The 12,669-nt window shown below is 46.3% G+C and overlaps 1 protein-coding gene across 1 annotated transcript; it reads left to right on the forward strand.

The window, feature by feature from the left end:
• Nucleotides 1–724: 724 nt before the first annotated feature.
• LOC306816909 (serine/threonine-protein kinase pim-3-like) lies at nt 725–1,596 on the forward strand (the record flags this gene model as incomplete). Its single annotated transcript, XM_079333361.1, has 2 exons — nt 725–1,187; nt 1,265–1,596. 2 exons carry the CDS (start codon nt 725–727, stop codon nt 1,594–1,596), a joined length of 795 nt encoding a protein of 264 aa, XP_079189487.1.
• Nucleotides 1,597–12,669: the final 11,073 nt, after the last annotated feature.

The raw sequence follows: 12,669 nt of genomic DNA on the forward strand, positions 1-12,669 counted from the left end.
CCTGGAAGCTTCCAATGAAGTGGGAGCGTTACTGGCCAATTCTTTTGTAACTCAACTGCCCATCATTGATTCCCCATTGCTCTCAACTGCCCTCTCCTCTCCACATCCCCCTTTTCAGGTAACAAATGGGAGATAATTCACCAAAAAAGCCCTCCCAAACCCACAACATGTTCCACCTTGAATTTCTTCCCATGCCAACACATTACCTCAAACTTAAACTTTTAAAATATATACATACATACATGCAGATACGGATACAAGCACAGTGTCTTGAGCAATTCACCCCAAAACAAGGTCATCTTGAAATACACATCTTCTTTCTCCATATTCTGCATCACCCACCAAGTGCAACCCAGTCCCAGACAAAGACAACCCCATGGATAGGGCAGGTACTGGGAGGCAAATGGCTTGAGCTCAGCCCTCCTCTCTCCATGGCTTGAAGGTGGCCATAAAACACGTGGCCCAGGAGAGCATCCAGCAGTGGGACGAGCTGTTGCATGAGCAGGACCAGCGGGACAGGGTGGGCTGGGGAGGGCTGGGATACAGCCAAGAGCCCGGCAGTGGCTGGCGGGGGATGGCAGGGGATGGTGGGCATGGGCTCAGAGCCAGAGCCAAAGCATGGCAGGCCTGGCAATACTGGAGATCGGGCTGGGGCTGGGCAGGGGCCACCTACCAAGCATTCCCTGGGGCTTGGCACGAAGCCCAAGCACCAGGGAGGCTGCCCATGGTGGGGGGGACACCGGGGCATCCCAGGCAGGAGCCAGCGCAGCAGCCACAGGGCAGCATCAGGCCTGCTGGAGGCATTGTCTCCTCCTCACAGCCCGACGGCACCCGTGTTCCTCTGGAGATCGTGCTCATGGAGAAGGTGGGCTCTGGCTGCCCCTACATCATCCAGCTCCTCGACTGGTTAGAGCTGCCTGACAGCTTCCTGCTGGTCATGGAGCGCCCGGAGGCATCTCGGGATCTCCTGCAGTTGCTGCTGGAGCAGGAGTTCCTGTGCGAGGAGGTGGTGCGCCAGCTTTTCTGCCAGGTGCTGGAGGCCGTGTGGCACTGCACCGCCTGCGGCGTCCTGCACCGGGACATGGAGCCGGAGAGCCTCCTCATGGGGCCGGAGAGCGGCGAGCTGAAGCTCATCGACTTCAGTCGCAGCACCTTCCTCCAGGAGCGCGCCTTCACACGATTTGCCGGTGAGCCGCCAGCCCGGGCCCTGCTCCCAGTGCCGGGCACTGCACGGCCCCATTCCCTCCTGGTCCGTGGGCTGCAGCCTTCAGCCGGCTGCCGGCTCCTGGGGCACGGCATCTGCCCCGTGCCAAAGGGCAGCCGGCCCTGCCGGCAGAGAGGGGGCTGCATAAGCCGGGCCCCGGCCTCTCGGCCTGCCTGGGCAGCAAGGCCGTGGGCTGCTCTGCCGGCCTCCTTTGCCTTGCACAAGGGCTCCTTGCCTTTGGCCAGTTGTCTGGGGAACGTGGAGTGCCCTGTGAGGGAAGTGGGACCCGCCGGCACAGCCCCTGCCTCAGCCAGGAGTCCAAGCCCCCTGCGGACAGGCCAGAGCTGGAGCAGATCTTGCGGCACCCTTGGGTGCTGGCCGGGCTTTTTTGATGCTTCGCCGCAGCCTGTGCAGCACCTGCTAACCACGTCCAACGCAGGACCCCAAAAATAAAACAAGCTCAAAGCCATTGCGGGCTGTCAAGTCTGGTCCTTGCCAGCAGCTTCAGCTGAAGAATACTCTTGGGAAAAGGGAAAATCTCAGTGCTCCCTTCAGCCTTCTTCAAGCTTTCCCCGCCTTTCTTTCAGCATGGTAACTTTGTGTCTTCCAGCACCGGAGGGCCAGGAGGGGCTTGAACAAACCAAGAAATGCAACAGTGAAACAAGAGCTGCCCTTTGAAGCTGAAGCAAAGGCCACCTGGGCTCTCCTGAAGTGAAACCAGGGAGGGCTCTGGCTGCATTGCCACAGCCAGCGGCTGGCAGGGGCACAGACCTTGCTCTGCTAGCCAAGCTGGCACCAGAACCAGAAGCACCAAAGGATCATTTAAACCCTGATGGACTCTTCCTCTTTCCTTCTCTCCAACGGGCAGCAGGCAAACCTAGGCCAGGCCTGGTGGCTCATGGCAGAGCCTTCTTCCTCCCCAGAGAGCCTCCTCACTGTGTTCCCCCACCAGCCTGGGACTCCCCAGCTCAGCCCCCAGAGCCAGGCCTTACCCGCGCCCCAGGCGCCCTGAGCCAAGTGGGGATTGCGGCCATCCCAGCACAGCCACAGCAAATCCATCCAGCTTCCCACCTCTGACAAGGAGCGTGAGATTATTAACCTCTGGAGCTCTTGGTCCAACTTTGTCAAGCTATCTTAACTGATCAAAGCAGCTTATAGTTGCTAAAAAGATTATTTATTACAAAGCACATCTTATTACATATCACATCAGTCTCAAAGGTTGAGCAGAAATGCAATGGCAGAAGGAATGGCAAAAGGAATTGACAAATTGCAGTGACAGATGGCTAAAAAGCTCCAACTCTTCTCAATACCAACTCTTATACAGAATTTTCCCAACAAGGTATGACACAAACTCGCACTACCCCTTTTTAACCTATTAGAATTCTAGTTTCTTAACGCACTCTGTTACATATAAACTATGCATGCGACCTATCTCGTTCTATCCAAAAAATGCAAACCACATTCTTACTATAGCTCTAGTATGTCTATATACTCACTACAACCGTGGTCCTGGAGCCTCAACTGAAAACATCAGTATGTTTTTTCAACCTTCACTAGAACTCGCACTGCAACTTTGGCATTTGAAACCTTTCACTTGCTAAAAGCACTAGAGCCCATACTAAAACTTACTTACTGACTCACTTACTTATCCTAAAACTTATGTGTGAGTGGTTTAATAAATTCAATTCAAGTGGCTTAATACATTCTTTCAGAGGATTTAATTCAGTCCCTGCATTCTGATTTCTCTCTGAGGAATTCAGAGAGACCTCTGACCCACTGACTCCAACAGGGAATGAAATTGGCCAATTCTGCCAGGAATGCAAAACCATCCTGGGGTTTGTTTGGCCAAAGATGGACCATGAAGGTGTCTCTACTAGCAGTGGGTATGAGTGCTGATACTTTTGGGTTGTGGGGTGCCTCTGGCCCCTCACAAGTCAGGGCAAGGCTGAAGGAAGGAAGCTGCAGGTGAGGGCAATGTTGGCTGTTTCAAACTGCTTGGAGCAGAACTAGAAGAACAGCTTTCCTCCTTTCTCTCCATCACTGGAAAGGATATTAAGATGAAGCTGCAGTAAACTATGTCTTTTGTGGGTTGTTGTGCGGTTGTTGTTTTCTCTGGCTTTTAAATTTATTTCCAAGGTGTGTAGTGAGGAGCAAGTTGCTGGGTTGCATGATTTCTGACTGAGCTATCACAGAAATGGGTATCTTGTGTGCACAGGCTTCCTGGCAAATCAAGATGTGATGTGGAAATCCTAAGTGAGGATTTCCAGCCTTGACTACGCATGACACAGGCTTCTGAAAATGGAACTGATCTTGGCAGAATAACAGCTGTGAAGTGAAGCAGAACTAAAATACAGGGAAGCAGAAAAAACAAGTGCAGTGGTACTTCTTGGTCTTGCATGTACCTCGTGCCCCTGCCTCTGTGAATACTTGGTTTTGCAGCTCAATGGAGTTCATTTCAGTGTTTGTTGCGTTTGACTTTTGTGGTCAGTTCCTCTAAACAACTGCCCTTCTTTACTGGACACATCCCTGGAGTGGGACCAGACTCACCCTTAGCCTGGAGGAATTCTCTGCTCCTCTGGAGAGGGGATGAAGCCAAGGGTTATGAGCAAAGGAAAACAACCAAACCATGGGCATTATGTCCTTGATGCATGCAGCACCACTTGTTTGCCAAGTTCCCAGCACAGATCCATCAAAACAAGGAAATGCCTGTTCCTTCACTCCTCTAGCTCTTCCCCCACACCTCCCGTGCTTCCCCTGCTCTTAGCCTTGGTGTGCCAATGTCCTGCATTCTTTTAATGTCTGGAATAGTTAGGAATAAACATGCTGGAAAAGGGCACTCTGAATTGGTGTCACCTGTCATGGATAAAACCCCATAGTGACAATCAGAGCACAAGTGTGAAAGCTGGGATCCTTTGACTTCTGCAGTGGACTTCATTGTCTTTTCCTCCTCTCTTTCAGCACAGGAAACAATCCTTACATCCCACCTTTGCCAAAAGCTGTGGTGTTTGAACAGCCAAAGCCAAGAGGTTTCAGCACCAGGGGTCTGTGCTGGAGGGCTCCTGGTCCTGCCCATGCTGTGGGCTAAGTCAGAGGGATGCAGGGTTCCTCTATTCCTCCCTGCTGGGAGTAGCTGCCTAGGGAATCTGGGATCTGGGTGAAGCTCCAGCTCTCCAGGTATTCCGGGATGCACGGTATGAGGGACTACCTTTACCTGTGGCTTTCCAGGTCAGCAGGAACAAGAGGAAATGGGGTGCCAGAGCCGTGTCCCATCAGGCTGCATTTCCCTCTGAGGACAGAGAATCTGGGCTGAGGTGAGATTGCCATGAGTGCCTGGATGAGCAATCCAGGGAACAGAGAGCTTGGAATTGCAGCAGCTGCTGGAACCATTGCCTTAGGTCTGCTCTGTCTGTGAGTGGGATTTGTGCTAGAGAGAGAGGTGCTGCCTGGAACAACAAGAGGTGGAGTAAATCCTCTCTGGGATGTGCAGTGAAGGACTGAATAGCATGGAGGGAGAAAGAATTTTAAACTCTATCACTATTTCTCCCAAAATTGGTGTAGAGCAGTGATGGGGGTGGCTGGGTTTGGTCTGGACCTGTTATTCTTCATGCAATTTGGAAATTCTGTTTTATGATTTACTGTCCAGTATCCTTCTAACAAAAGGTGACAGAAACTTGGAACTTGGATCCATTCACTGCAAAAAGTGAATCCAAGAGCATGAGTGAAGTTCATGGGACTCCATTATATTGTTGTCATAGAATTAGTAACAGAGTTTTGAGCTTTTAATGACAACGATGCAGTTCTTCACTTGGATTAGTCACTGGGTGGGATTTGGGTTTATCTGGATTTTAAAGCCCTCGTGGTGGCCCTGACACTGCTCAGGAGCTGGTAGGAAAAGCAAAGTCAGAGCTCCTGGCAGGCACAGAGTAATTTCCATCAGAGTGGATTGTGGAAGAATTGTTTGGGACTTGGATTATCTCTCTGGGTGATTACAGCCCAGAGTCAGGGATTTGTATAATTCCATACATTTGACTCCCAAAACTTCCCAGCCCAGGGCTTGAGCTGACAGGGCAGCACAAAGATTGTTCTCTTTGTGGTGCCCAGATTTGGGGTTCACTGTCAGCTTTGCTACCTCCTATAAATGATCCCATAGCCCCAAATTCCCTGCTTAATTCCCACTGCCCTAACCTCAGAGTGCCTCATGGAGGGTGGATATTCCCATACAGAGCTGCTGCTTGAATACCAGCTGTGCCAGGAACCAGCAGAGCTTCCAAGGAAGCTCAGCAGAGGACTGTGAGGATCTGAAGAAACTGAAGAGGACTCGGGGTTTGCCGAGAGCCTGGCGGGACTGAGGGGATGGAGGGGCCAGCAGGGAGCACAGAGGGGTCCAGGACTGCAGCTCTGCCAGGCATGGAACCAATTCCTGAGGCTCCGTTTTTGCCACAGCTGCAGTGAAGACATTGAAGACAGCAGGAGGAGTGACAGGAGCCAGCAGGGAGAAGCTGAAGGCCCCGAGCAAGAGCAGTGAGCAGGAGCTGCTGCTGGCACAGAGGCTGGTGAGGCCCCAGGGCCGGTGGGGCAGGGTGGGGTGAGGGTGCCGTGGGCTGTGGCCGTGGGCAGGGGCCGGCACAGGGGCAGGAGTGGCCCTGCCCGTGCTGGGGCTGCTCGGCGCAGCTGCCCCGGCCGGCACAGGGGCTGTCCTGGGGCAAGGCAGCTGTGCCGGCAGGGCCCGGGAGCTGTGCCGGCTGTGCCGGGGCTGCGGGACAGTCCCGCCGCGCTGCGCTCGCCACACCCTGGCCCCTCGGCCTGCTTTTCCTTTCCTGCCCTCCTGGGGAGGCGCTGAGATTTTCTCTTCCCTGATGGAAGTGCCGGTGCTGCCAAGGGAAAGGCCCTGCTCCTGACTCAGTGTTCCCTTTGCTTCCCAGATGTCCCATCTGCTGTTCTTGTCCAGGAGAGCTGCTCTGCAGGGGAGGAAGAGTCAGAGGGAGAGGATTTTGAAGATTGGGCTGCTGGAATACAATTTTCTGCTTAGTGTTCTCTTTAAAGATACAGTGACTTGCACATAGAGAGGGATAATTAGATGGATATTTGTATATCTGTGTATATACCCATGTATACCTATGTATATCCATGTGGGTTGTTAACTTGTGTAGGAATATTTCCATATATCTGTTATATTTATGGATGTACTGTGTATATATGTGTATATATTCATGTCTGTGTGTAATTCCATATATGTGTATATATATCTAAGTATTTATGTATTTTGTTTTATCTGACTTTAGTTCTATTTTCTGTGTTTTCAGTTTTGTAGGTATCTGTTTGTGTTGATGAAGTTATAGGTATATGACTCTTTAAGTAGGTGTATTGGTATCTGCATAGGTATATATGTTATGTTTTTATATTTTCTATGTATATTGATCTATTTCTATGTATAATTACATTTATAAATGTTTGGAGATGTATAGATGTATATTTGTATTGATGCAATTGGGTGGATATTTAGATTGGTACAGTGTTACTTATATATTGATAGGTTTCATTTCTATATTACATCTGGTGTGCAATATGTAATGTTTAATCTATATTTACACCTGTAGATTGTTATATATGTGTTTATATATATTTGCATACATATGTATTTAATTCTATTTAAGCATGTATGAAGTAGTATAGTTGTATAACTTTGTTGAGTTCTTAGTGTAGGGCTGTTTAGAGAGGGAATGCATATTTTTTGTGTTTCTGTATGGACTGTATGTCCTTATGTAATAAATTAAGTTGCTAAAAACCTAATTGATCTTTGTGTATAGTGAGTTGTTACATGTTTTGACAATAAATTAAGTTTCTGTTAACTGAAGTTGATATTTAGAATTGTCATACTCATGTAATAAATTCCTTTTTTATCCGTAACTGAGATTTGTATAGTTCTGTATTGTCAGCACAGGTGCAGCAATTGGTAATAAATGACATTTTTCAATTGGAATGGATTCTCATGCATTTGTCCACCAGCAGTGGGGCTGTAGCAATCTGCAAGAAATGACACTTGCCAGCTGAGCTGGGTGTTGAGTGCCTTGTGCTCTCCAAAGCAATGAGCAGGTGTAAAGGTGATGATGCTGGGGGATTTTGGCCATGGAAATCTCCAGCCATGCCCAGCCCGTGCCCCACGTGCACTCAGGCTGGGCAAGGAAAGCGCAGATTTAGGATGGCAGCAGAGCCACGCGTTTCCTGAGAACTGCCAGGCAAAGCCAGCTGAGAAAACTCCGGGACTCCAGTGAGCGTAGAACTCCTGCTCTGTGGATTTTCTGATCATTCCATTGATGTTTGGTTCTTTATATACAAACATCCATATATACACATATATAGAAGTAGATGTGGGCAGTACTTGGTGACCTGGAACATGCTTGATTGTGGGAACTGAAATGGATATTTCTGTCTTTATCTATAGAGTCAGCAGAGCTGTGGCATTCTGTAGGCATCTTGGAACTGAAATTGGTCATATATAAGCAGGGCAATTGTAACAATCTGTGATCAATTTCCCTTTGAAACTGACATTGCCTTTGGGGCACTTCTCATTTCTACGATGAGTGACCACATCAATGTTTTTCCCTATTTCTTCACTGATCCTTAATCTTTGGTGAATGTGTGACAGGCTGTGGCAGCCAATTCCTCACAGGTCTGTCAATCTGTGGGTAATAGAACCTGACTGAGGTTATTTGTCTGTGAGTTGTGGTCCATCTCTAGAACCCCCTCAGGCAGCACCCTGCCTGGGGAGGGGAGAGGAAAAAATGTAAGGGGATGATGACACTTTTTTCTCTGTGTTTTGGCTTTCTTAGACTATCTCTGCATTAAGTACCCTCTGTGTCTCAAAAGCTAGTGCTCAGCATTTTAAACCATGCATTCTCTCCTTTAGCAGGTTTATAGAACATTCATTCTTCTCTGTGAAGAAAGGGTAAACTTAAAAAAGGGTAGATGTTTTATGACAGCATGGTTCCATAGAACATTATTTCAAATGATTTTCTAAAGTACCTATAGTATAAAGTCACCTTGCTAAAACAATCAAGAGTGAAAACTGCAGGGCTGGTTTAAAATTTAATCCAAATTGTCTTTCATTCTGTGCAAGATTTTCATTAAATCTGATTGATGTCCAGGAATGACAACCTAGATTTCTTTTTTGTTCTCTTTTTTGCTAGTAAACAAGGCATGTGTATACTTTTGATTTTGATTTTAATGTCAGTAATCCACTGGACTCATTGATACCATGGAACTTCTTTATCATTTACAACGCCCCATGGTTCTCAGGAATAGAAAGGTTAAAGGAAGTGAGTAAATCTTTTAAAGCAATGACCTGATAGCTAGTTTACATCACTTTGTAAACCCTTGGTTAAATACACTGTTATCTAAAAACAATGTATATATCTATAGGTATGAAGTATCAGCTGAATAAATGGTCTTAAACAAGTTTTCGTCTACATTTTTTGCTAGCCTCATCTTTTGTTCTTTCTTACTCAAATCAGAATATAAAAATAGTACTGTTCTTTCAAAAATCAATTGGTTAAAAAATTTGCAAGTTTGATGAAGTTTGGTTTAGGAGCACACAAACAATAATTTTAATTGTTGTTGAAGAAAAGATTGACGTGTCATCGGTGGTAAGCGATAGACATTATTAACAGAAGGGTTGCACAAAGTATCTTTGGGATATTGTATAGCAGTTAATGTGAAGATCTCATAAATGGTGGAGATAAAAGACCCTGATCCTGAAGATTAAAAAATCATTTGATAACAAGAAAAAGACTTTATCTAGCTCATCTTTGTTATACTTTAAATGTGTTTTATATGGATTAGATATAGCAATTGAAATCTCATCACTTCTTTTATGTTACTGAATAATTAATTCTGATCATTTTAGTTTCAGCCACAGATTTAAAAGATAAACACATTGCTACAGCTTCTAGTATTGAACCAGTAGCACTTGATTTGTCACTGGAGTATCAGAAAGTGTGGTGAATGACAAATTGCCATTGTAAGGTATTCCCAGGAGTATTGAACATTGCAAGTAAACATGGGTGTGCTGGATTCACGTGCTCGGGGGGGAAGGGTGAGAGATCAAATGAGAGAGCTGATTTGGTGATGGACAGCTCGGAAAGCCAATGAAAAGTTATTTTGCTTTCACAAATCACAGTGGATCAAGTTCTGGGGGGCCTTTTGGGCTTCTTGCCTCCAGAGTAGAGAAGGTCCCCGGCCCATGCACCCGCCCGGCACCAGTTCTGCAGGAAGCCTTAGCCCAGCCCTTAGCCCAGCCCTTAGCCCAGCCCTTAGCCCAGCCCTTAGTCCAGCCCTTAGTCCAGCCCTTAGCCCAGCCCTTAGTTCAGCCCATAGTCCAGCCCTTAGTCCACCCCTTAGCCCAGCCTTTAGTCCAGCCTTTAGTCCAGCCCTTAGCCCAGCCCTTAGCCCAGCCCATACTCCAGCCCTTAGCCCAGCCCATACTCCAGCCCTTAGCCCAGCCTTTAGCCCAGCGCTTAGCCCAGCCCTTAGCCCAGCCAGGGCTTGGCTCGGTGGGGCCACCGGGCCGCATGCTTTCCTCTTAACGATCTGGATACAATTTTACCTTCTTAATGCCTGGATAAGATTCTCTATCTCCTGAACCCCTTAAGGAGAAGGAATCAAGCATGGAGTCCACAGAAGTCGGCGGAATGAAGATAAAGTTCCTGATGGGAAGAGATTGAAAAGATGCAACTGATAAGTAGCTGAAAACCATTTTTGTGGGGCTGTGAGGTGATTGTGACTTCACTAAAATTCCTTTAAACTGTGAAATATACTTGGGGAGGATGGGTGCTAGAGTTAAAGACTTTCCTTGTCTCGGGAAATGGAGCTCTCTGTTTTGGGATTGGAATATGAACAGAGACATTTGATAGAGAAGGAGATGAAGAGGATTTTGTTTTTTCAGCAGCCAGCCTTTAAAAGTAGTACCCCATGTATTCATCGTAACCCATAACATGGCTCTGGAAGGACTGTGGCAATGGGAGGAAAATTCCCATTCGTGATTCTGTACATAAACCCCTGGCAGGCACTATCTACCTTTAAAAATGCTATCAAATACTCTTAGGCAGCTACATAAAGTTTCTCTGGTAGGAATGCATGTTCTTTGCATTCCTTATTTCCCCAGGTAAAATGAGGTGTATTAGAGTTAGATAGCTAATCATTTAGGGCTGTAATTTAGTGTCCCATGTACCTGTGCCTCCAGGGTAGCTGGGTGTCCAAACTGCCTGTAGGGCTGCTGGAGAATCTCATCCTTGGTTCAAGTGCCTTAAAGTGGGCATCTTGATCCGTGCAATCTGTCCTGTGGGAACTGTTGTGCCTCATTTGCTGCTCCAGAAGGAAATGGGTCTCCCATACACACCTGCACCCCTCCAGACATGGGCTGCAGGGCAGGTGTCTTGGGTACAGGAGACGAGCTGCTGAGCTTGAAGATACTCTCATCTTGTTTACATTTTTTATATATATAAATATATATTTATATAAATAAATAAATAAATAAATGCACTGAAGCATAAGGGGCTGCAGGAGATGTTGGGAGCTGCAGAGGTGCTCAGCTGGCACTTCTGCTGTTACCTCCAAAGATAAATCCAAGAAACTTTGTTGAGGTCTCCACTGGGGGGAATGCAAGTTCATGAAGCGCATTGACTTTGGGAATCTGACTTTTGAAACAAATTAATCCCTTTGCTGAATCTCTGTGATATTTGGCATGTATGATTGATGATAGTGAAACTCACATTAGAAGAGGTTCACATATGTATGTGATGTGGCAAGAAAATACCACAAAAAAAACCCCACAAATGCATGTTCTGACTTCTTACTGTGAGTTGTCAACACTTTTGTCCCTACTCATATGACTGCCAGAAGAATAGAAAATTGCTTTCCTCAAAGCAAATCCAATGTTAAGAGTGTGAAATACCAAACTAAGACTCATAGAGAACAGAGGAATGGGTGTGATTTATAAGCATGTGTCTCATATTTATTAGAGAAAACAGAGACTGAATATGAAGGATATGCTGATCAGTTTAATGTTTTCTCTTGGATCTTTTCCCAAAGCATGAAGTTTCCAAGCCACTGCAGTCAGCAAGAATCTTTCTACTGACCTGAACAAATTTTTTAATACAAGGCACTTATGCCTGGCTATTTATTAAAGATGTAATAGCCAGTTGTAATGGTTTTGAAATCAAAACCAGTGAGAGACTCCAAGTACCAAGTACAATTTAACAGGGAAAAACATAAATAAATTTAAAGAACAAAGAAAAGACATGCAATAGTACATACAATAGCAAAAGCACAGAGTCAGAATACAACCTGACACCGTGCCAGTTATGGTAGTGGTAGCAGTCTGGATGCAGTGGTCTTCTTGAAGCAGTGATCCTGTAGAAATCCTGGCAGCATTCCTGGTAGCTCTTGGCCTCTGGAAACCAGTGGCTAAGAGCAGATTTGGTGTTCTCAATCTCAGTTTTTATCTAGGTAGGAAAGGCTTAGGTTCTCCCCCTGGGTGAAGCATGTCACAATGGGGTGATGTAATTTTATCAGTCATGCAATGGGACTCAGAGGCCCATTAACAGAAGGTATGTTCCTGGAGGGAGGGTGGGTCATGGGAAAGATAAAGAACATTGCCCAATCTCTCCTTAAAAGATGACCCATTAGCAGAGGATCTCTCCCACAGAGATAAGAATCACTGCCCCACCTGGTTACAGCAGATGGGGATAGAATACATCCCTTTGGGCATATCTTCACATTGCGACCTAGGACACCAGTCTGCCACATGACTGAGAGATGGGACTTCAAAGCAGGAGTGCAGAAAGTAATCCAAGCAAGAAACCAAAGCCCGAACGGAGTTGAAGTCAGAGTTGAAATCAGAGTTGAAATCGTTGAAGTCATTGAACTCAGTGAAGTCACTGAAATCACTGAAGTCACTGAAATCACTGAAGTCACTGAATTAATTTATTGTTCTCACAGCTCAGCCTTAAATACTGTTGTAGCCTCAAGCAGTTGCATCTCTCAAGCAGTTACATCCCCAAGGGAGAATTTCCCCCCAGTTACAGAATCAGCCTTTTGTTTGCATTACTTGGCAACCTTACAAAACCACACAGTTTCATAAAGATTGATAGCTGCACATGAAGCTCTTTCTTTCACAGCTGTGGTTTCTTATTCCACAGTCTGTACCCCACCAAGGCCAGAACATCTCGACCAACTGTTCTCTCTGTACTGTATCCCACTTCTCCTACAGCAGTCCTGTCTTTTTACATTTATTCTGGTATTTCTGGTCTCCCTTTCAATCAGTGACTAATTAGGAGACTTCAGATTGCTTCAGAAAATGCTTGACATGGTTTGATACTATTTGATTCTGCCTGTATTTAACATCACTTTTTAGACAGTATTAACTGTACCTCATGCTTTTCCTTACATTATTTCTACAGTCTTACTTA

This window comes from Erithacus rubecula (assembly GCF_903797595.1).
Source record: "Erithacus rubecula genome assembly, contig: scaffold_972_arrow_ctg1, whole genome shotgun sequence".
NCBI classification, from domain to species: domain Eukaryota; kingdom Metazoa; phylum Chordata; class Aves; order Passeriformes; family Muscicapidae; genus Erithacus; species Erithacus rubecula.